We start from the raw sequence: 26,361 nt of genomic DNA on the forward strand, positions 1-26,361 counted from the left end.
TATGTGTGTGTGTGCTTATGTGAATTTCCCCGTGGCTGTATGGTTAACACATACGCCTTGATCGTGGGAGACTCTGGTTCGATTTACGGTGGAACCTCATGAAGTTGTTACCGGTATCCCACTTTAAACTGTAGATCCATGCCTCATATAACCATAGATATAATATATATGCCTTTGATACACTTATTTTCCGACTTGGAAGCCATCGAAAATTTCCGGACACAGAGTCCCGTAGACCGAAAATGAGAAACATGGGTACAGAGTAAAACAGCCATAGAAATTTAAGCTTTTTAGGCTAACTTAATCCTTACATATAATGCAACTAGCTTGGCCAAGTTATAATGGAGGAAATGCTATCATTGCAACACTCTGAGAATAGAAAATGTTCGTCAGGAACTACTATCCCCCCTCTCCTGCAGAATGAAAACCCTGACTAAAACTCAGTATATATATATAAAACTATTTTGTGTAATGTAACAAACAGTGGCAGATAGTATTCATGTTTCCTTGCAGAGGTCCTTACGAGGGTTCGCTTCCATCTTCCTCTCCCCAAGAACTAAAATAAATTAAAAAATTGCTATTACTTGTTAATCTTGTACAAAGGACGCAATTAAAGTCCCAGTGTAACACCCCTTCACATTTAGATTTTTCCCCTGGAAGAAAATCAGTTATTATTGTTTCTTGATTTCTCAGTCTCACCTACATAAACATACGAATAGAATTACAGGATAGGATATGTTTAGAGTGCTTGCACGTGACATCTAACTATATTTCTCATCATGTGTCACAGATGAAAATTTCCGTTTGTACTGCCTCTATTTTCTGGTACATATGTTTCATTTATGTTATGTTGCTAAAATTCGTTAGGAAACAAGTACAGACTGCGCCTGTGTGCCTGACAGAACGTAAATGTACTGGATAATTATTTCTTCACTTTCTTCCAGAAAAAAAAGTAACCCATCTCATGTCGGCTAACAAAAGGAGGTAGCGGACCAAAGATAGCCGTTGTTTACCTAAGGTCGTTACACAGCAGGGGTTTCATTCAGTCAGAGGGAAAAGAAAAAATAATTTAAGGTTTCTACATTTGTTTTGAACTGCAATATACTTCTTCCTTTTATTTTAAGAACCATTTCCTTCTCATTTGTCTGCATCATAAAAAAATGCAAAAAATCACTAGAATGTGCCTATTTACCCAAAGTACGTACTAGATCACTAGTTCAATAGTAAAATCACTAAATCTAGTACGAAATCATAAATGTGGCATCCCTGGGTTGGAGCGAAAGTAATGGTTGGAGTAAAAACTAGTCCGTATTTCTACTGCGTTCTGTTGTTGAATTCACAGAAATGTTCAAAAATAAATTCAAGAAGTAAAACACGATCCTACAAAAGACTGTTTACTTGCTCACTGGTTTTCGTATTGTGAACTGAAACTCAAGTGCGCAGTCATGTTGAGTACTTCTGTCCCTTTCTACTTTACGACTTGAGGTGGGATGAGGGTCAGGATAGATCTAGTGATATACCGCTAAAGGAAGTGCTTCAACGTTACCCCCCCACATAAAATATAAATTCACCCTTTCTCCCTTCCCTTTTTCGAATACAATGAACCGACTCTTTTGCTGAAGAAAGATGCTAAAAGAAAATTGAAACATCTGTGTCTAAACTTTCTTTGAAGCGCAGTCTTTTGTATTTGTAAGGTTTTGCGAGTGTTTTCGAGATAGCCAAATCTTTTACCATGGACTCCTGCTGCGAACTGACCGTGAGTAAACACCCGATCTCGCTGTGCTCAATTTCTCTCGCACACGTGAAATGAGTTTGTTGTTTCCAAAACAAATAGGAAGTTACCTTGTGCTTTTGCATTTCTGCACGCACACAGGTACCATTGTTGTTTTAATGATCAGAAGAAATATCAAAACCATCCGATATATATGATACGAAACAGCTAACAGAGGGAGGCAAAGATAAAAGTAGGCCTATACCAAGTTTTCCGCGTGGTACCATTATGGAGAATAAATATTTGATAAAGTCACGTAGATGTGCTTAAACCTATTCCATCTGTCCTTATAACTTTTCTGGTCTCATCAATTTATCAGGAGAATACGTACAACATATGTCCAAATTCCATATATACTCTTTCTAAACTAATGAGTAAACTCATTAAGAACACCAACTGATATCAATAAACAGGAAAGAAAACAATACTTTATACTTCTATCATTTGGTACACATCTCTATGAAGCACAGCTTTTTTCTTTTCGAAATAGCTCCTTCGTGTCACTGCTGTGGTTAGTTTTGTTTTGTGTTAGGATGAAAGAGAGAAATGCAACATTTGCTTCGCGGTGGAGTTATATATATTATTAAGATGAGCGGTGATAAGCGAGGTTTAACAAAGAGTGCCTTTCGGATGCACAATTTAACGGGTAGTTGCAGTCCGTGTTGAGAATCGAACCAAAGCTATGTAAGACATGTTATGACAAATCCAAAAGGTGTGTTGTATCGGTGCAGTACCAGTTTTTCACGTTTTTCAAAATGTTCCAAAACCCAAAGAATAATCTTTAATTTCTGATATTTTAGTCTTCACAAATTACAATTTTATAATGTAGTCAATGTTTATAATTACTGGGCAGTTGTGCGTTTAAACTAATGACATCATAATAAAGTCAAAACCATAATTTTGAGTTGAATTGATTCTGAGTTTAACGTCCCGTTCAGCAGCGAGGCTATGTGAGACGTGGACCTACTGATTAACGTGGAATCCGAACCACATGAACTCCCACCGGGAATCAAGCCCAGGTTTCCCACGCCAAAGGCAAGTATGCTAACCGTTAGCCACGAAGGAGCTCCACCATAATTTTAGTGGGCGATAAGAAATATCTCGCCAGTGCTTTTACAATAAATAAAATTTTATAAGTATTAAAGAATAGTGGTAAGAGATTTTATAATAGCTCTTTTATTTATGAGATATGAGTATTTAAAAAACACAACTAAAGAATAGGTTGGCGGAACCACAAAAGACTCGTAAAATAAACTTTTTTATAAATACATACGCACCTTACTCATCTTTTATAATTGCCATGCTTACGTTCTCCATAAAAACAGAAATTCTCTTATAGTAATACTTTACACAAGATCATGAAGTGGGTTCAAAATTAATTAAAGGCAAAATACAATACAATAATCCACAAATATTGCCTCAAGTGAGTTTAAAGATTTCTAAACACTAGGGCGAAACCGGGCTCTGCCGTTGCGATCGATTTACAGCTCTTGAGACGAAAGTAAGAAGGGACTTACGCACACAGTAAGTAAAAACAATTAATATGCCTGTAACTTTCCCCCAAATGGGTGTATCTTAAAACTAACCTCACCATTATTTTTCTAATTAAATTCTAGCCCGAAATTATGTATCATATTACCCTATTCCCATTTTGAAAACTTGACCTTAATTCAAAATGGCGGATTTCAAGATGGCTGCCATCAAGGTCATATCTACCATACGACTTCCCCCCAGGACTTATATGTATCCACATGGTTTTTCTTCACTTTTCTTCATTAACGCTCCGTTTACAAAGGGTAGTAAGGGACTTCTGTAGTAATCTCCAATAACCACATCACAATTCTTAAAAGTTATTTAAAAAAAAAAAAATAGAAAACATGCACCATGGCAAAAATTTGCCATCACAAGTAATGATGCATACATGCCTTCTATCAGCAAAAAAAGTTTCATTGAAATTGCAGCCGGACATTTGAGTGATGTCCCTTGTGGGATGTGATTGAACGTGACGTCAGAACACATCGCCCCCCTTCCCGGAATTTACGGGAATTAGGTGACCTGAGTGAGCACATGTGGTGCCAGCTCTCTCCAGCGACCTATCAAGGATCATTGCGTGTATGCCAAGACGTGTCGCCGTTTTTATCCATGCCAAAAGTCGACATATTGACAATTAGGTAGGTAGTCATGATGGTCTGGCTGATGTGTGCGTATATTTTAACTCGTACATTTTGTCTCGACTCGAATTTCGAGACGTCTCGACTCGAATTCGAGTCGAGTCGAGACAGAGACTGTCGAGTCGAGACACGAGTCGAGACAGAAACATATTTTCGAGTCGAGACACGAGTCGAGACAACATTTTCTCGAGACGAGTCGAGACAGGCTTAAATCTCGACTCGACTCGACTCGAATGCATCCCTAGCTTTAAGGTTTTAATACAGCAAAGAGCAGAAAAGGTCTGTTCACATAAGTAAGTGATAGGGAAAGGCATCAAATGTTGCAATGTAATTAATTTTAGATAACTCTTCATACTCACAGGCAGAAATTTAGTAAAGTAGGAAAACATTACATTTACAAACGTAGGCACAGCTGAGAGTTCCATTTTATTACAACACATTTCAATTTTTAGGCATCGCGGACGCCCTGGCTACATCACGCGGACCCCACTTTGAGAACCACTGGATTAAAATATATATATTCCTCAAACTCTTGGGGGGACAATTGCCCCCTCCTTCCCCCTAAATGACGCCCCTGAGATAAATTATATTAAAATTTATAAAATCACCCCTAAAATTAGAATATATTTACAGAAAAGTCGGGATTTCGGGGTAGGGGTCAAGACCCACCCTCTGCGTAAGACCATGTTACGAGGACTATTCTTTTCAACCTCCGTTAACTTTTAAATGCCGGCCAGGGATTTCAACGAAATCGTAGACTCTCCCGTTAGGGGCTCTGATGACCCCCGTAATTATCACAGTCATGATTCATATATCGTTGGAAACTTTATGAATCACAGATTCCAACGAAATAACACTTGTGCAATTCCAGCTTTATTCGTGGAAGAAATAGAAAATATTCAGAAAAAATATTTAAAAAGTAGAATTTGGGAGGCCCTGGCAACCCTTACAATCACCTTACGCTGACAAAAATGAAACTCATGTGTAGGCAACACACTTGTGACAATACTATGGAAACATAGTAGCCATTACTGCAATACAGAGCGAGAAAAAAATTCAGAACCAAATTTCTAATAAAAAACGCCATATATATCATTTTCGAAGGGCGGTTGAAGATCTTCACGTTGTCAGCCCTGGTGACTCCCCAAATTATCACTGAGTCATGATTAATACATCGTTGGAAAGCTTATGGATCACAGATTCCAAGCTAACACTTGTGCAATTTCCGCTTTATTCGTAGAAGAAGAAGAAGAAGAAGAAGAAGAAGAAAGAGAAAAATTCGAAAATAAAAATATGAAACAAGAATTTTACGAATGATCTAAAAAATGGATAAAAAGATTGCAAACTTAGCAATAATTAGTTTTTGGATCAGGGACCACAACATTTTTGAACGGCCCCTAATTCAATTTTTCGTATTTTTTACGGAATAAGCACATCATACTGAGTGAATTGTTAGGGTGGCGAGCACCAAACTAGTGTAAATTACTCTTGTAGTAACTCTTACTTCTTTAGTCTGGACTACTTTAGTAAATTACTTCCGTAGCAATATACTCTTTTAGTAACTGTTGGAGAGCTCAATTTCTATTTACTTCTTTAGTTGTAACTAAAGTAGTAACGCCTTTTTACTAAAGAAGTAAGCCATTTCTGCCCACTGCTGGCACGTGCGTTTCGTTTCCTATTGGGAGCTGAAGCTTATCAGAAGAAGTGCCCATGAAAAAAGGCGTTACATGCGATTGTAGTGAAGAACAGCAGGTTATTGGAAAAAGCAGACGAGCTTCATTCGTTAAAAATGCGTTTAATACGAGGGGAATATAATACAAAAATGTTGTTAATTGAAAGATAAATACTCTTGTATGCCCCGTTCTCAAAATACGGGGCATACAAGAAAATGTTTGATTGAATGAAATATATTGAATTTTTTGAATCAGGGGCCATAAAATTTTTGAACGGCTCTTAAATAGAGTTTTCGTATTTTTTACGGAATAAGCGCACCATACTGAGTAAATTATTAGTTTTGGTTTGACTACACTATATGTAGTTCTCGAGATATAAGGCCTAGAAGGAAATTTTTGTCTGAAATATATTGGATTTTTTTTTCCAAAAATAGAATTTGGGAGGCCCTGGCAACCCAAAATTGGTCAACTTTGAACCTCCCCCTATTCCACACACATAACCAACAAGTACTTTTGAAGGATATTAGCGTATATAGGACTACTTTATTGTTTTGCATACCAATATTTAAGACTGTACCCCCAAGGGGGAGAGAGGAAGCCCCCAAAAAACTGATGAAAAGAAAAAAACACGAATTTTACCCCTCCTTCCCCCTGCCATGGCACTCCCCACAAACATAAAATGCATGTCCTTGGAAAGTTACATCCTTCACAAACACATTGATACTAAAATTATCTTTGTGGCTTAATTAGGGACTGAGCTATGAAGGTTTAAAGCAGATGCAGATGTGCGTCAATAGGCATTTAAAGATTAAGCCAATAGAGGAAGATGTGAGATGATGAAACGGGAATAAGACAAAGCTATGCATTGTCTTTCGCCCCCGCCCCCTTCACACACACACCAACAGACTCTATACGTCAATAATTGTGGAGTAGCAAGTGTGAAAGGATATCAACAGTAATCGAAACGCCAGACAAGTGTGAACTACGTAATGAACAGTAGACTTCGCACTTTATGGGTTTCTGCTATCCGGCCTAGTTGCAAAAAAAAAAAAAAAAACCAAAAGAACTCCTTATTTTTTGAACGATCGATTTGACTTGTAACTTTGCCAGTCGCCTATCAAGGACTTTTTCAGAAACTAAAAACTGCAAATTTTGGCTCTTTTAGATCTATTTCAACTGAGCAAATGGTGATAGTGTAAAATGGATTACCTCTCTAATTTCCAAAGAGAGCAAATTGTTGGAGACCGTTATGTAGAGCAAGAGTGACAAAAGTGGTAAATGAGTTGTGTGTGTCACGAGCAGTCGTTCTTTCAGAAAAAATGTTGCGGGGGGGCACACCTAGTATTCCGGGGGACACTGCTGGTACTAGTTTATTTATTATTATATTATAGACGTATTATTTTGGTCTTTCTGGGGGGGCACTCACAGAGCTCCGGGGGAGGCAGTGCCCCCCAAAAACGTGTCTGGAAGAAACACTGGTCGCGAGGAGCAGTGCTCAAGGTGAAGATAAGGTCTACCCAAAATTCAAGGCAAAACCTTATCGGAGAAGAGGAACAGTGGTCGGAAGAAAACCCACAATAGGTCCCGCCATGTATTAAAGCGGATTGATACTCGCAACCGTCGTGCGGCTGCGGTGCAAGTCACGGAGGAATTAAAACAGCATCTCCTACAGCCACTATCAAAAATCACAGTCCGCCGTGATTTACATGACATATTCATACGGAATCGAATTACACGAGCAAAACTGTTGATAAGGAACGATAACGGCTTAGTACGACGCCAATGGTGCCACGAACATTTAAACATGAACCGCTAATGACTGGAAACGCAGCGACATATCGCATCCCAATGACCGCGTCATACCACGGACCTTGAGGACAGACGGCTTATGCGACACTCTGGTAAACCTGGCAAACAAATCCCTTACACTGGCGCAAGCACTGGAGGCTATTACATAGCGCCCAGTGTCCCCATGAACAGTTCTAAATCACCTGGAGAACGGAGCATATTTGTACAGTGCCTATTCCTGTGGCGTCTGCTGACTTACTGCATAGGTATGGGAGACTAAAATGGCGTCACCCATGAAGAGACAAATGTCGTGATATCTTTTGTGATGAACCCCGTTTCTCTCTGCAGCGTTATGATGGACGTATCTGTATCTGACGATACCGTGGCACTAGGTTGGGCGGCGTCTGCATTTTCTATCGTCACGTCAATTTGGCACTGGTGTTATGGTGTGTGGTGCAACATTGGATTTCGTGCCCATTCGTAGCTCCTCACATTGATGAATTTTTAACCCGTCAACGGTACATCGAAGAAGTTTATACCCGATTGTGGTTCCTTTAGTGCACATTCTACCGGGGACAATATTCCAGCAGGATAGTATGCACCGTCGTGTGACATGTACTGTCTTATATTTCCTAGCTAGATACAATACTCCTCTGCATTCGTTGGCCTGCACGTTCCGTCGATGTTTTACCTATTGAACATGTCTGGTAGTTGGGTGCACAACAACTTTCCCACCTGCAAACTCTGCTAACTACAGTTGATGAGTATGGTTGTAATACCCCAGGAGGGCATCCAAGGGCTCATCCTCTCGATACTCCGCCTGGTTGTAGTCGCTTTTGCATCCCATGGTGGACCACAGTCTACTGACCATCGTTAGTCTCGTCTGTTGTCGGTATGTTGTCACACACCGCATTGAGCGGTAAGTTAAATAACTTTCTACTTGTACATCAGATATCTGCCTGCCTACTTTGGTGCTGCTATCTTCTGTCCTTTGTGATGTTGTATTTTAATGGCGAGCAGTGTATGTTGCATATAACTTATATCTAGAGTTGTATGTTCGTAATACAAGGAGTATAAAAATAATTCAGTTATTGGAAGAAATTCAAAGGGTATCAATTTTCAGTTATCCAAACCCAAAGGGGGTCGGCACGGAAGACCCGAATTCGATTCCCGATGGGAGCTCATGTGGTTCGGATCCCACGTTAAACTATACTGTAGGTTCATTCTCATTCTCATATAGCCTAGATGCTGAAAGGGACGCTAAAGTTCAAATCAACCAACCAGAAGAAACTGACACTTTTGCCTCGGGCCTGCAAGCCTTTAGTTACACCGTGAGCATTCAGTGAGAAATATTTTTTGCAACTTAATAGTTAACACCCCCGTGACGAAATCTATGAATCAATTGACAGGTCATACACGCAACAAACGCATCAGAGACGTTTGTTTGTGCAGAGGGAAGCCCTCCCGCGAACGCTCTCTTTTTTGGTGCGAGCACTCCAAGGTTCGATTTCCCGTGGGGATATTCCGTCGAAAAGGTGTAAACGTTTGCGCTCTGAGCAAAAAGTTAGGAAAAACAAAGGGAAATGATCTATGGTGTAGTTTCGTAAATCCTATGAAACAATATCAATAAAATCCAAGATAAATCGTTTTCCTTTGCTTTTCCTAACGTTTTGCTCAGAACGCAAACGGAAAATGGAGTTTAAAAAATCCTCCAGAAAGGTAAAGGAAAGTTTTCACGATTATCCCATTTAGGTTATGGAAGAATTGGTGTAATGGAAATGTTGTAGAAAATGGATGTACCCCCCCCCCAAAAAAAAAACTCAGGGGCACAATGTTCTTCACCAGAAACTTAACCTGGCCGGAAATCGAAACAGGGACCCCAAGCACCAGAAGTAAGCCCCCCAGGAAGGAGGATAAACCACCTCACACTAATTTCCATAAAATCAGATCAGCATTTCATATTTATTATCGGATCTAAAAGCAGAGCTAATAAGTAAGTGAAACTCGATTTTGTTTCAGCGGTTATTTGTCTCTATTAATGACACTTAAGGCCTTATGCAGAGACGCTCTGACGCGTGATTAGTGCAATACTAAAGAGTTCGACTAACAATGTTTCCTGCAGTAGTCAAGCCTTTAGTATGACGTTAATCATACGTCAAAACGACTATGCATAAGACACTTTATTACAAAATGTAAACAATGGATTAGAACAGTGGTTCTCAACCTAATTCCTATCACAACCCCCATTTTATCTAATCCTTTTGTGAGCGATCCCCTTATAATTTCTGGTTTGTACTAAGCTTGTGTGGGATTTTTAATATACCAATTGCGGAGATCTCACTATATCCATCCATTTCTATAATAGTAGAATCCATTTCTTGTATATAGGGGATACAGTAACTTCCCTAAAAGCGAATGAATTAAAATCAAATTTAATCAGTTCATTAATATTACTAATACCGAAACTGATTCGTCGTACTGTTTCAAAGTGGAGTCCGTTTGAAAATTTTAAAACTACATAAATCCCTTAATTTTGGGTCATATGAAAAAAAATATATTAATTTTGGTTAGAAAAAAACTTGGACAGTTGTTGAAAAAGTTATTGAGTAGGTCTATTTTAATTTTTAAGAGGCCGCCACTGTGAGTTACCTCATATTGTTGGGAATTTGATATCGTATGATTTTTAAACAACTCTGCACCTGTTGAAATTTGAAAATGGTTTTGTTGTTCTTAACAGCATTGTATAAAAATGAAAAAATATGCTTATGAAAACAAAATTCAAAATAATATTTAAAAATGTTTTCCGGTATTAGATTTTAATTATATTTCTCTTCCGTATTATCTTTGCGACCCCCTTAGGGGCCGCGACCCTCAGGTTCAGAAACACTGGATTAAAAGAACGGTTCCTAAAAGTCTTGCCTTTGCACGAATATCCGCATTTTATCTGTCATCCGTATAGGAAATAAAAATGTATAAAAATACTACGATCTGTATACCTCTCTCTACAGATGGTGCTCAAACTGGCAACTCCTACTTATTTATTATTTATTTTATTTATAACAGGTCTCAGATACAGCACTAAATTTTAGGCCATTTTACACTGAAACATTTTAACAATTTGAGGTCAAGATGGTACAACACAACAGCGACATTACAAAAGTAGCTTATTTATAGATGATCTGAAAGTATACTCACTTGAAGAAACTTTGGCGAGACTGTGACAACGATCTCGTGCGATCCGTGAAAGGCAACGGAGAGGAGGCCCGCGCTTAAGGTTGCTGATTACTAACTCCCTCCCCCCTTTTCCCCACATTTCTCAACCAAATCATACAATAAATCTGAAACTTTCATGCTGTATTTACTTAGTATTAAAAAAAAAAAAGTGAAACATATCTATGTTGACCAGAGGTGTTTATCCCCTTCAAGTGTTTTTGCACATTTTCCGCAAAATTACTATTCTCTTCCCCCGTAAAAGGTAGTAGAGGAGATCAGTATCATTTGTGATTTTGTTCGGGGAAAGTCCCTCCAAAAGAAGTTTCACGTTTTTCATTCGGACACAATTATCATCTAATATAAATAAAATAAAGAGTTTGTTTGTCTGTCTGTGTGCGACCTGGGGACCAGACGAGTGGACCGAGAGTTACCAAATTTGGGTCACGGGTACCTTGGTCCAGGCCCCAGAACAAGACGAAGCTTTCTTTTTTCAAAATTCGAACCAGCGGGTTTCAGGAGGGCGTTTACTGAGACATGTAAAAGTAGTAGAAAATGACCGATAGTGTCAAATTCATAGTTTTCGCTCTCGCTGAGATCAATGGTGAAACTCCGATCGCTTTAACTTCCAAATTCACCCCATTCGGCTGCGGGCCGGGGGTCATCTGTGGGGCGAGGTTACCGAGACGAAAAATAATCCAAAATGAACGATATTAGTGTCAAATCCATAGTTTTTGCAGTCGCTGAGATAAATGATGATACTTTCACAGGCATTGACTTCCAAATACAGCCCCCATCTGCTGGGAGCCACAGGTGTTTTTTTTTTTTTTTTTAATTCGAACCAGAAAGTCTCAGGGGGTGTTTACGGGGATATGTAAAAGTAGTAGAAAATGACCGATATTTTTTTTTCCTTTCGTTGTTCAGTCTGATTTCATACATATTTTATCTGACCCATGCGAAGAATAGGTACTTCAGCTAGTATTAAATAAAATATGTATAAAAAACTCTGAACTGTGAATGCTATTTGTCTTTTAAATACAAAGTTTTTCAGAGTGAACACTTCTTGATCAAGAAGGAAAGAAGGCTTCCCCGCTTAAATAGGTTAGTTCTACTGACGCGATTTTGTTGCTTTTTTGTGAATGATTTGGCCGTAAGATTCCGTTTTAAAAACTTGTTACATGTCCTGATTCAGAAACATTGCGCTGCTCCCAATATTCAATATTGATTCTTTCTCAATATCGATCTTGCGGTGATCTTTTAACGAACCTATATAGTGTTTGGCTAAATTAATAAAGCATTGTTTTTATTTGTTATGTACCGGCTTCATAATTGCTACAAAGAGGCAAGATTATCTTTCGACAATGAATTCCTGCATATACTTTCGCCATATTACAATAACGAAGACAAATGGATGTACGCAAGTGGTGAGACCTGGGGAGTGGATTCCACTGAAATCCTGATTTTTCTGTAAATTTAGTATAATTTTAAGAGCAATTTGTTAATATAATTTATAAATGTTAATATAATTTAACCCGCGGAATAGCTTTGGAATCCCCGAAATCACGGGCGTCTCTGACGGGAGGGACGAGGGGGACGCGTCCCTCCCAATATTTTGAAGTAAAAAATATTCAACATTTTATTCTAATTTATTTTACTAAAGACAGGCTGTGAAACGATTATAACAGAGTTCTTGATATACCTCAGGGGATCCGTGAATGTAAGCAGAAAAGCAGCAAATGGAATTGAAGATAATAAACAGGTTGGGCTAGGTAGCACCATTTAAATCACTTCCTTTGGTGTCCCCCTCAAATTTAACATCCCAGAGACGCCAGTGCCCGAAATAAATTCCTGCATACATCCCTGAATGGTACTAATAAGTGAAATAATGTAATCTTTATAAAAGTGAAATCTTTCAGTTTAACGTCTCACGGTTATCCCTTTTAGGCTAAGGGAGACGGAAGATTCAGGCAAATGAATTAGGGAAGATTTGGTGGAATGATAATGTAGGAAGAAACCGGAGAACCGCGAGAAAACCCATATACACGATGTAGTCCACCAGTACGACAAACGTGCTTGGAAGGAAATCGAACCAAGGAACCCATGCGTCAGAGTTAAGCGCTCTACCACTCAGCCATTGTCTACCAGTAAAATACCAGCTATACGCTGGCCATATACCGTAAGGGTAATGATAAAGTTACGATATGTGACCCTTAAGGGAGGAAACAAAGATGAATGTTCACTTCACTCCAGTGGGGGGGGAGAACGGTAGCTCAGTGATAGAGTGCTTGCTTCTGCTGCTTGGGGTCCCTGTTTTGATTCCGGGTCAAGTAAGCTTGTGGTGGACAACATCGTGTCCGTGGGTTTTCTCGGGATTCTCCCGTTTCCTCCTATCTTCTCATTCCATCATGATTCACTTGTTTTATTCATCGTCTCCCTTAGACTAAAGGGAATTAGCGTGGAAAGTTAAACCAGGGGCGTCATTTAGGGGGACAGGGAGGGGCATTTCCCCCCTTGAGTTTGAGATTTATATAGATTTTATCAATAGAATAGTAGTAAGTCAGTGAAAAACGTCAAATTTTACTTATATCAAGGGGTTTTGTCCCCCCAAGCCAAATCTGAAGTGTCGCTACTGCGTTAAACTCAAAGATTTCATTTCAATTTTCACTTCACTGCAGTGAAATTGAACTTGCATCAACATGAATTGTGAAAGCAGAGAAGGAAATGTGCACGTAGGTCTATATGATTGAAATATCATTTTCCTTAAATGGTATTCTACCCAGAGAATACCGGTATTCTGCTAGTTATTAATAAATGTTGCTATTACTAATGTTGCTCACCTGGAATAGAAACTCGAAGCCCCGTTGGACGAAGGGCCTCTACTCTTACGTCTGTAAATTCATAATACTGAGCAGCAGCCAAACTTGCAGTAAGCACAGCAATCAAAACAAGGGACCGCAACATCGTGATTGCACTCGGCTGGAACTGGAGGAAAATTTTGCTAAGCGAAGTGTGCAAACGAGAGGAAAAGTGCGAACTTCTTGCTAATAACCGGTCACATGATGTTCTGACGTCTTCCGTCGAATACCCGCAAGGCTTATTTCTAGGTCGGTGTACAGGGGAAGACCCAGGACACACACGTGTCTGCACAACTTCCTCATATCATCTCACTTATCATTACAAGGTATTTAATTGACACTGGAGAATTAATTATTAACGGAACGCTCGCTGGACGACACAGATCATTCTAGGGAATCCCCTTACTCACACCCACTATCGAGTTCAAAAGCAAAAACAACAAAATATTGTAAAGTGAGTAAATGTACTGACCATGGTTTATTTCAAACCTCCTTGACCTTCGCAAAATACCTTCGCTTGTTCCGAAAAAAATGTTTACTTTCTTCCAAAACTCCTGCGTTCTTATTTGTAGATATAATTAAACTAAACTACTGCGAACTTATTTGGCCAATCAACGTCTTTGTTTACAACTAATTATAATTTCCTATTAGCAGTTGCGAATACAAAACTACAAAACTGCTTTTTATACAGGGTGTCTCAAAAGTCCACTGACAAAGGGTAACTCTTATTACCAGAGTTATAACAAAATGTAAGATGGGAAACCGTCTCCAAATATGATGTTTTCAATCTAAAATGAAGGAATATTTTAAATCGGACGAGAAGTTTGAACTGTACACTCTTTATGCGCCCAATGTTAAATGAAAATGCAACGTTGCCATTTACCTGGACCCACAACATATGTGAATGAAGTTACTGTTTGAAATGGGCCATCGACATGTTAGCGTAAAAGACAATAACTTCATTCACTTATGTTGTGGGTCCAGGTAAATGGCAACGTTGCATTTTCATTTAACATTGGACGCATAAAGAGCGTACAGCCCAAAAGGATCGTCCGATTAAAAAAAAAAATCCTTCACTTTACATTGAAAACATACTTACAGACGGTTTCCCCTCTTATATTTTGTTGTAACTATAATAATGGGACTTTTGAGACACCCTGTATATGCTTTATTTCCTCCTTGATCCCAGTTTGCGCTAAGTGGCCTTTGTGAAAGACAAACATCATGTGGATATATTTTCTTGGAGTTCTCCCGTTTCCTCGCACTTTCTTCATTCCACCATTTCATGCATTCTAGTCATCACTGTTTAATTTAGCCTACACGACATAACGTGAGACGTTAAACTGAAGGATTTAATTTGATTTCATTTCGTAAGAGCATAAAAAAGAAATGGAAAATTAAGTAATGCGAAATACGTCAACCATTGCTTAAGACAATTCGACATTGTTGTGCAACAATTTCATCAATATTCCTATCGAATGTTACGTTTCATCTTGACAGTGATAGGTCATCAGTTGGTGGTTAATTTTCCAACGTAATGTATGTGTATAAAAAGTACATATGAAGTCATAAAAATATATGTATTTGTGTAATGTTATGTTTTCCGTTTTGCTCGAGAATCAATTTCTCAAGTAGTTCATGGACGGTAGGACTAAGCAAATGGAAGGTCACCTGTTGCAAAAATACTGAATCCAGAAGAAGAAATTGGGATAAAATTATAGAGATAGACTTAAATTTTTATAGGATACGAATTTGGTTCAGTGTATTAGTCACGTGTCTTACTACAATACGTCAGTCATACCGCATGGCATCACATATGGTGTTTGGAAATCAGAGAGTAGCCCTTTATGTACTTTCATTGTCTGTTTAGTTTACTATACACCGCAGTTCTACTAATCCTCACGTAGTATGGAGTTTGTCCTAACTTATCAGCACCACTCACCACTCCCGGCGCTCCAGTCACCACTTGACCGTTGCCAACTCAGACATCTGAAGTGTTGCTAATTCTATGTGTTTTCATTAAATGGATGAGGATCTGTATGCCAATAAAAAAGTGTAAAAGACACTATAGACAATAAACACATATATTAATTAGTAATTCCTGCGATCAAAGTGAGGCTTCCATAATGAAAAAGCCCTATTTGTTTATAATTGTTTCGCTTTTCACTCGAGTTGCCTCCAAGACAAGAACTGAAGCATCGGAAAGATACCCTTTTTGTATTGGAACAGTTCGGTCTTGTCTCGTTACGAAGATTCTATCTCGTCTCGTCTTCTAGGTGCCTGTGCTTTTTATCTGAAATATGAAATTTCAATTGATTCTTTTTGTAATTATAATAACATTCACGGGCGTTTCTGGTGGGGGGACGAGAGTGAACGTCCTCCCAATATTTTGAAGTACAAAATATTCAATGTTTTATTCTAATTTAATTATTTAATAAAGATAGAATAACATATAAATAATAATATTTTTTTATTTGGAATATAATATTCAAGCTGTGAAACGATTATAACAGAGTTTTTGATATACCTCAGGGGATCCGTGAAGGTAAGCAGAAAGGTAAGAAATGGAATCGAAGATAATAAACAGGTTAGACTAGGAAGTACCATTTGAATCAATTTCTTTGATGTCCCCCCAAATTTTATATGCCAGAGGTGCCAGTGATAACGTTTGATTGTTTGTTAATGCCTGCACGACAATTCCGTTTGAATTCGGACAGAATGCGATTTGAAGTTACATTATGTTTCTGAGACAATGAACATCTGCGGTTCTTAAGAGAGGTTATCTCTATATTACTCGTATTTTGAAATACTTTATTCTTATTATTGCTATTATTATTATTATTATATAAGGAATTATTTCTGCTTAGCTGACTCCTATCTACATTGTATTTTACTGCTCGCCTTTTTACTGTTTACTTATTTATTATTATTACTATTATTATCATTAATATTACTAGTCCATTGCAATGTAGTGCTCTGATACCACATGATGTATTTTTGCCAAAAAGCTGTTCGTGGTACTGAAATTATTATTATTATTATTATTATTATTATTATTATTATTATTATTATTATTATTATTATTATTATTATTATTATTATTATTTTGGTCTAGGAATTAATTCGTGCGGTTGGTACGCACACATTGAAGCTATAGTACAAACACAAAATACATAAATACCTTAAGAAAAATATTGTCCATCGCTAGCCACCACTTTCGCCCATCTGTCAGGCAATGTACGGATTCCGTGGCGAAAGAAGTCCTCATCCTTGGAAGCGATCCAGTCAGAGACCCATGTTTCGATATCTTCTGAAGAAGTAAACCGCTGTTCAATCAAATCGTTATTCATGCAATCGAACAAGTAGTAGTCCGAAGGAGCAACGTCTGGTGAATACGGCGGGTGGGGTAAAACTTCCCATCCGACATTTTCTAAATAGGTTTTGACCGGTTTTGCGACATGTGGGCGAGCGTTATCATGTTGAACAATAAGTTTATCATGTCTGTTCTCCCATTCTGGTCGTGTTCTGGCCAGAGCTTGCTTCAAACGCATTAATTGTCGTCGATAACGTTCTCCATTCATAGTTTCACCCGGTTGCAGCAGCTCATAGTACACCACACCTTTCATATCCCACCATATGCACAGCATAACCTTTGCACAGTGAATATCTCGTTTTGGTTGTGATGGACCTGGTTCACCTGGTTTCACCCAGGCCTTTTTTCGTTTAGGGTTCTCGTAATGGATCCACTTCTCATCACCCGTAATAATTCGATGCAGAAACCCCTTTCTGCTCTGTCGTTGAAGCAGCAATTCGCAAATGGTTTTTCGTCTTTCAACGTCTCTGTCTTTCAATTCATGTGGAACCCAATGTGACATCTTTTGAATCATTCCCATGGCTTTCAAGCGTTTGGAGACTGTTGTTTGATCAACGCCTAATGCTGCTGCAAGTTGTTTCTGCGTTTGACACGAATCCTGCTCGAGCAATGCTGTCAATTTTTCGTCTTGAATTTTTTTTTTGGCTGTCCAGCTCGCTCTTGGTCTGCCAAGCCGAAATCACCACTTCTAAACCGTGCAAACCACTTCTGACACGTTCGCTCAGCTAGAGCATGGTCACCATACACTTCCACCAAAATACGATGACTTTCAGTCGCACTTTTCTACATGTTAAAGTAATGCAGCAGGACACCCCGCAAAAACACTTTATCAGGCACAAATTGCGCCATGTTCACTTAACTACAAACTGGTGTTGTTGACGCTTTAATCCACTGCCCTATACTACGAACGATACGCGATGACAGGGGTTTGCAACACATGTGTGGATACACGGAACTGTGGGCCGCTCCGTTCGTTGCGCCATCTCTTGTCCACCCGCACGAATTAATTCCTAGACCAAATATTATTATTATGTCGGGATGGTGCAATGGTAAAGCGCTTACCTCTTGTGTATACCCTGTTTCGATTCCAGCTCTCGTCAAGTGGACTTTGTGGTGGACAAACACCGTCTGAGTGGGTTTTCTCTAGGTTCTCCTGTTTCCTTCCATCTTAGTCATTTCACCATTATCATCCATTTCGTGACCACAGTTTCCCTTAGGCTCGGTGTATAATCGTGTGATTTTAAGCTCAGAAAGTATTTTCATTATTTTTATATACTCTGATCTGTAATAAGCGATTGACGTAGCACAAGTTTCAAACCTGTAGCCCTGGTCATTTACCTCTTAGAAAACTGTTTAGAAACGTAAAGCAATTGAAAGCAATATGAAGATATTTTGTTAAACATCGCTTATTTAAATTATAACAATTGAATAGCATCTGCCATAAATTTAGCTTGTGTTCTCTTATTAACTTCTATTTTCAGATTTATTGCTTACAAATAGTTCTTGTATGGGAATATTCGTGTATTATTGCCTTTCCGTGTCCCACCCAATGTGCTATTCTTCTGCAGAAGCCGAGTTTATAACAACTGCCACAGGAAATGAGACTGCATGTGATTCACATAAAGGAAACAAACTTCCGGAGGTGCTAAATTCCCTGTTATACACAGAATTATAATATAAAAGGAAAGAACCAGAAAACAATATAGGAGTGCCGTTACCAGCAAATTGATTGGTGGGGACGGTTCGACCATAGAAACTTCTGGGCCAATCGCGGATCAATGTTCCTATTTTATAATGAAACTAATATTAATGTATTGGTACTCAAATATTCTAGATTAATGTTTATAGTATTTAAAAAGATAAAAATATGAACTAAACTTTAAAAAATACTAAATAGCAGAAAATAATAAAAACGGTAAAAAGTAGAATAGTGCTTAAAAGAATAAAATAGTTCATTACAATTATTTATTTTTTAAATAGTGCCAAGACCAACAAATTAGTGTCTAATATAATCTACGACGGTGATTCAGAAAGAAATGCCTCCAAGCCCATTACTTGGCCAATAGTATTGCAAGTATTCTGAATTGTTTACCGTTAATGCACTTATGTTTACTCTATAGAATGTCACTTGTTTCACCTTCCTATCTCTTCTCTTTACAGAGTAATGGAACATTCCATGGCATCCTCTGGTGGCGTTCTGTTGAAACAGCAGACAGTCAATGCATTTCTGACTGCAGAAGGTTGTGCGTCCAGGAACATTCATCGCTGGCGACGAGTCGTGGATACACCATTACGACCCAGAAACGAAGCGTCAGTCGATGAAGTATCGCCACACGTCCTCCCCTCCGCCAAAAAATTCAAAGTTGCCCCATCTACTGGCAGTGTTCTTGACATTCTGCCTCATCCTGCCTATAGTCCGGATCTTGCGTCCTGCTACTTTTGGATTTTCCTCAAACTTAACAATCATCTTAAGGGCCAACACTAGAGTTGTTGGAAGTAACAGCTCGGCAGTGATGTCGCCAGCAGCCATCACAATTCTTCGCCAACGTCATGAGAAACCTTGTTCCGCGTTGGCGCAAGTGTTTGCCCGTAACGGGGACTATGTTGAAAAATGATGCTAAAATTTGTAGGTGACACTACAAGCTTTCCACTGATACTTGTATCAGTGCTATCTGTCAAACACAAATAAAGGTATCACTTTAGAGACATTACTTTCTGAATAACCCTCACAATATAAAATTATTTCCATGGTAATTTTATGACGCATAAATTTATTTGACTTGGAATGACTCTCGAACTTTCTTATAGATAATAGTATTAAATACTTTTATGCTTTTAAGCGCTTGTTATTATTATTTTCTAATTTTTAGCGCTTTTATTATTTTCTGTTTTCTTAGTGCTTTTCTTGAGGTCCTAAAAAATTTTTAGTTTGTTTTTAATTTTCTGCTTTCTAGTGCTTTTCTGAGGTCGTTTATTTTTCTTTCAGGTTTGTTTAATTTTTCCACTTTTTCGTTAACTCAGATATCTCGTTTCGATACCTAAAGTTAAAGAAGGGTTAAGATAACTTTCTATGAAACGGGTCCGCCTAACAAATATGCATAAATATATTTTTTTTTCTTTCAAATCACTCTACAGGATGAGGCAAAAGTCTGGATACACCCTTATAAAAGTCGAGTGGTGTGAGGAATCATAATGTCGTTTGATATGAGGTGTCTATAGGTGGAAGCGCAACTTATAGGAGCTAATAGGAGCTATGGCGACAGCGGCGGCCATCTTGAAAACCGCCATCTTCAATTTGGGTTACGTTTTTCAAATGGAAAGGGTGCCATATCGCATATCATTTTATACTGTCTTTTTCTGAGGAAAACACCTATACAGTTTTCCGATATCCTTATTTGTTTAGGAGTTATCACCTGTTAAAATTTAAAAATTGCAAAGAGGTGATCAATTTTCTTTATCGTTGCAGGCGATCCACATTGGCACTTACACAGGAGAAACGCATTGAAATTGTGTTAATGAGTGGTGGACGAAGTACTATAGTAGTTGTTGCTGATTTCAATGCCCGGCATTCTTGAGAGAAATGACATTTCACAAATGACAGTTTCCAACCTATTGGACAAATTTCGTGCAACAGGTTCTGTGTGGAGAAGCCATGCAGTAGACTTCCAAGAACAGCAACCGACGAGGAGATCGCAACAGCAATTGTGGCATCTGTTCTGTAAAGTCCACATCGCAGTACGCGCCGGTTATCAGCAATATCCGTGTCAGTCAGCGTTCAGTCCTGCGTGTGTTGCACACACACCAATGGCACCCGTACAAGTTACAGTTGCAACATCATCTCTCTGATCGGCGGTTACAGTTTGTAGAATTGCCTCTGGATCAGTGCGACAGTAATCCAAACTTCATACTACAGTCTTCAGTATGTGTTAAGGAATTATACCTGAACTTACACACATTTGCGGTAGTAACAGTGTCAGCCGTGGCGAAGTTTCATGATCAAACTCCAAAGGCTATCAACAGATGCTACTGAAATTTACATAAGACCACCGTGTAAGAATATTCTTTATAATAAAAACAAAAATAAACCAATAAAATTGATAAACTTTTCTTGAAGCTATGCGTTACCAGACACACAATTACAGATAAACACTGTTAGCTGTTGACAAGTTTCATAGTCTAACTCCAAAGACAATTATTAAATCTGATTAAACTTATACGAAACTACTGGGAACTGTACTCCTTCAAACATAAAAAAATAGTTAAAATCGGTTTACGTATGTTGAAGTCATGCCTGGGCATACTCACAAAATGTAAACTGTCATAAAAATCAGTAAGAAGGATCACCCAAAACGCAAAGAAATAGTTTCCATATTGTTAATCTGCACGCGGTTGACTGTTAACGAACTCGCCAGAAATAATAGTTCTAGCTATATATTGCAAAAAAAAAAAAAAAAAAAAAAAAGTTCGAAAATTCACTTTCGTCCAAGAGCTGTTATGTCGACTATCGGACGTAAAAAAAAAAAAAAATAGCACTCATATTCTGAATCTGCACGTAACTTACTCCAATATGCCCGGTCGACATATATACTCTGCTATATATTCCAAGAAGCAACTCAAAAATCTGCTTTCGTTCAAGAATTAGGCCTATCATGCAGAGTACAGTAACAATCTTATAACTCTCATTGCGTGATTCTAATAATTAATTAATTATCGTAATTACTGAAATATTGTAGCTATTTTTTATAGTTAAGAACCTTCCTTGCTGATAGTTGATGAAATTTGTCTAAGAACAGTATCAAAATAAACTATGTTGCCATTTGTCACCGGACGTCTCTCAAAATATGTCTGGGATCGTCTGTACGCGCCATATCGTATAAAAAGCGTTGCTGGTTGAGAATACACAAGTATCAGCTACAGCAGTCAAGATGGACAGACGATGCAAAATTAGGGAGGCAGAAACAGAGATGAATATTGGGGCCCACAAGTTTGGACATTCGAGCCGTGAGATTCCCAGCAAATTTCAGTTACTCCGGTTAAGAGTGATTGATGTTACCATGAAGTAGAAGCGAGAGTCGTTATGACATGCCAGCCCAGGCTCATTAAAGCAAAAATATTAATAGATCGTTAGTGTCGATGCTTAAAACGTGTGGTCAAGTCAAACTGAAAAGCGTCATTAAAGATAGTGATAGGAGTTTCGACCGACTTCTAATAGTGCTGCAAGTGATCGTACTGTCCGCCAGGAGATCAGGAGATCGCCACACTTCATTTTCACAGTCGAGCAGCAGTTCACAAGCCACATATCACAGCCCGCAATGTGACCTTTCGTTTACAGTGGTGCAAGGGACGCTCTCGAACAACGGAAATCCGGGTATGATATATACCTGGAAAACGTTGTGTAAAGGACTGTGTTCTAGCTACAGTGAAATTTGAGAGAGGTGCCATCATGGTGTGGTCCTGCTTTTCGCGGTATGGTCTTGATCCTCTTGTTTAGTTCATGGAAACATGAATGCCGAAAAATAGCAGATAATTCTAGACAATTCTGCACTACCGACATTATGTGCACAATTCGGTATTGATCCATACCTGTTTCAGCACGCCAATGCTCCATGTCATACGGCAGGCATTATAAATCGTGGTTAGAGGACATGGAAATGTGAAAATACTTGATTGGCTAATCCAAAGTCCAGATTTCAACCCCATTGAACACTTTTGGGACGAGTTGGAACCCTACTTGAGAGCCAGGCCATGCAGCCCAAATACACCATTGAGCTGTTTGCCGCTTTGCAGGATGAATAGGCTACTATTCCCGTCGACACGTATCGCAAATTGGAAACTCTTCCTCGAAAGGTTGTGAACGTCATTACGGTAAAAGTGGCATTACAATATACTAATATGGTGCTGAGAGAGTGGATTAACTTACTGGTATGAATGTCCGGTAACGAGTGGCAACATTGTGTATGACAAACTGTTCTCGAGAACAGTTGCATTGCTAATTAATATTACGAAGTGTTTTCAGAAATACTGAACTTTTGAATAACAGGCTAATGGCTATAGGTGGCGTGCTCCGGCTACCGTGCACACATAACAGAATATCTTGGTAAAAGATCGCCTTATCCTTTTCAGTCTTGTATTTGTAAGCAGGGGCGTAATTTAGGGAGAGCAGGAGGGGGCAATTGCCCCCCAAGGGTTTGAAGAATACATAGACTTTAATCGATGACTACTAATATACTAGTACAAAACTGAAAATCTAATGTCGATTATGCTCTTGCCCCCCTCAAGCGAAGTTTGAAATGACGCCCCTGTTTGTAAGCATAATTTCTGTATTTGTTTTCCATCTATAGCCTTGGCGCGCATGCATATGGTGGGAAGATACGGGTTACAGTGTTGCCGGTGTCGGGGGTCTATGTCTCCTGTAGGCGACAATGGGACTCAGTGGGTCAAAAATGTCTCCTACTCTGGTTATGTCTCCTATAGGATACGCGGAAACCGAAGACGTTATACTGGGTTTCCACCTACGTGTTAGTTATCAAATACCTATCAATTCAGTGACATCGTGTATGAGCTGTTCGTCGGATTAGTGAAAAAGTAACAATGGAGAAGTTGGAGAAACAGTGTCTGAGGAATTTTGCATAACACTGGGGAAGACTTTCACGGAAACATTCCAAATGCTTAACCAAGTATAGAAAGATCCCTGCATGAGCCGAACACAGTTTCGTTTAATCGTTTTACTAAGGGCAGAAGTCCGGTTCCTGAACGTCCTAGGGTTACACGACCTTCCACATCAACAGAGACCAACATGCTGATATTTTACTAAGTCTTCTTGTGGTATTAGCCAGGTGAAGATATCAACTTCCAACGTTTCGAATCAGGCATTTCATTCATCTTCAGGAATTGTGATGAAAAGAGATGAGAGACGTTGACACGTATATACGGTGAAGCAAGTACGAAAGTTCATATTACAATTGATAAAGTATAATTAAAACATGGATAGAATTTAAAAAGAATATTATAGGAGTGTTCAACTAATCACGAAATGTTATTTTTTATTGTTACAATATCAATTCAAATAGTTACAATTATTATTTTAAAAAAATATGTGGTAATTTACAAAGACCAGACTCTGATATAATCAACTTGTAAAGCAGCGTCCTCTCCGTTATTCACGTCGGGGTTCCACGTAGGATGCCAATTGTTTCTAGCGTTCCAGAAATCAGTTGACGCCTGCAAAAGAGCACAATTTGGAATTAGATTACTTTTGTATATGAACAACGTTACAAATAGTAACAACAAATAATATTTGGTTATTTCTCTACTATTGAACGTAAACTTGTACGTACCATCTCGCTGTATTTTTATGTAGTTTTCGTTAACTTACATTAGAATGGTTCAATTGTATCCTAAAATCTTGCAACTCTAACTTATTTCGCGACATCATCTAACGATGGAATTTTTCGTAGAGACGTTAAGTCGGGTAACAATAGAATATGCCATTGTTACTGTTACATATTTCTGAATATTTATATATACGTATTTTATCAAGCTATTAATACTGGATTCTACGAACTACTTATTTATCCTATATATACATTGTTCAGCGTAAGCTCTAAACTCCGATAAACAAAATATTTGTATCCTTCCGCTTGTCACAAATATGATTGGCTAGTGATGTATCAGTCCCACTCCCGACGAGGAGGAGCAAATTATACACGTGCATTTTGACAATACTATCTAGTGTTGTCCATATACTTACAGCAGCAGCAGAAAAGAAAAAAAAGAAACTCGAAAGATTAAAAAAAAAGTATTTGAATTTCGCTCGTAAACAATTGTTGCTTAGTGAGTAAAGGTTTGCCTTGTTGGTGTTTCACCACAACACTCGCGAAACTGGGATTCGTGCCAGCCATCTTTCAGACTTTAAAAGCAGAACACTCGTCCACAGTTGAGTTGGCGCCATAATTACTGCGCATGCTTAGTGTTTATTTCTAGTGTTTCATTAGCCCCACTCAATTCCAGTATTATTAGATAATCCGTATTATATTTTGTCGTTTATAATATAATATAGCAGTTTTATATGAAGCTTCATAGTAAAAGTAATAATGCAATCACATGAACTATTTTGCGGAGGAGTACAAGCGTCGGTAGGACAACAGCAAATCAACAAGATTTAGTTTCACGTGGCTTTGTTTATCGCAGTTTAGAGCTTACGCCGAACAATGTATAGTTATGCAACTACAAGCGTTATCACGAAGCACGTACACAATAATATTCAGGATATCTTCGTAAATTACGTTTTAGATTCTATAAGTATGACAGTCCCGAGGAATTGCTTGAAAAGAAAAAAATAAGCTTAATATGCATAGAAGGAGATTCTTTTCTGAGTAAAATGAAGAAATGGGTCTAAGGCTACAAAAACATTAGGAGCGATTGATTAGAATGGATTATACGTAGAACCATTTAGAATATCTAATCTTTTCATAATATTCGTTCCATTTGTTCATTTTATGCAACAACTAAATTTTACAATGATAGAAAACGCATTTAATTATGGGTAAATAGTACAAAATAAAATTAAAAAAATAAATGCTTTCTTTAAAAATTATTATTCATATAAATTAAAGTATACTTACAATTTTACAAGAGAAGTCAAAAATTTGTAAATTCATTGTGTTGAGCTTTCCTTTTTAATTATGCATAAAACAAAAATTTCGTTAAAAGTAATTTTCTTGTAAACAGAATTAATCTTTATTTTTTTAACACGACTTGTTTTACTTTATTTGTTATTTTTTAAATAAAAAAATAAAGTAAGTTGTTTTAAATACTTTTTATTATATTCGGAACTATTTATGTATTTTTCCATCAGTCCTTCATAGGTGCATATTCTTCCGCATGTTATCTTATATTTGCTGCAATTGTGTTCCACTAAAGTAACTGTGTGTTAGTTATTATAATCATATAATACATAACGGACGTCTTTTGCATGTCCCACATATATCATATCCTCTCCTGGGACTCTTAGGCTCGCAGTAGAAGCTTTAAGGATAATAGAAATAGCAACAGAATTTTCCTTTGGATACGTATTTGGATGTCCAAAAGTCATCATGTGATTATCCCGCAAAGATCACAGAAATATCTCCATACGAAGTCCAGCGGACATCTAGGTTTCCACACAACATCCAAGGGACATTCACTGGTAAAAATGTGATCCCGTTATTGACATCCTTTGGACCAAGCCCTTCACAGATTGATTGGGGGCATGATGGTCCAGTAGTAGTGTCCTTACACTGGAAAAAATATCCGTTATCCGGACAGCGGTATATTGTACAAATATACGGAATCCATATGTTTACTATGGAAATTTGGCAGAGCATACGCTATCCGTATGCTACATACGCACTGCCTTTTTTACCGCTTAGATCCCCATGCCGTAAGCGTCGGTGGACCACCGAAGAATAACTATCGATATCTAGCCAAAAATTGGCGGCCCGGCAGTGACGATCCTCGGTGACCCCACTTCCGTTTTGAA

General features: G+C 38.3%; 2 protein-coding genes across 2 annotated transcripts in view; both read right to left on the reverse strand.

The window, feature by feature from the left end:
- LOC145675833 (beta-1,3-glucan-binding protein-like) overlaps positions 1–13,721 on the reverse strand; it is a 66,591-nt gene extending 52,870 nt beyond the window's left edge. The window contains exon 1 of the mRNA XM_081746574.1: positions 13,451–13,721. Within this exon, the coding sequence (XP_081602700.1) occupies positions 13,451–13,574 (124 nt within the window). The 5' untranslated portion in view covers positions 13,575–13,721. The remainder of the gene's footprint in view (positions 1–13,450) is intronic.
- Positions 13,722–23,856: 10,135 nt separating this feature from the next.
- LOC145675791 (beta-1,3-glucan-binding protein-like) overlaps positions 23,857–26,361 on the reverse strand; it is a 32,135-nt gene continuing 29,630 nt past the window's right edge. The window contains exon 7 of the mRNA XM_081746493.1: positions 23,857–24,062. Within this exon, the coding sequence (XP_081602619.1) occupies positions 23,946–24,062 (117 nt within the window). The 3' untranslated portion in view covers positions 23,857–23,945. The remainder of the gene's footprint in view (positions 24,063–26,361) is intronic.

This window comes from Thermobia domestica, chromosome 18, assembly GCF_964235325.1.
Source record: "Thermobia domestica chromosome 18, izTheDome1.hap1.1, whole genome shotgun sequence".
NCBI lineage: Eukaryota > Metazoa > Arthropoda > Insecta > Zygentoma > Lepismatidae > Thermobia > Thermobia domestica.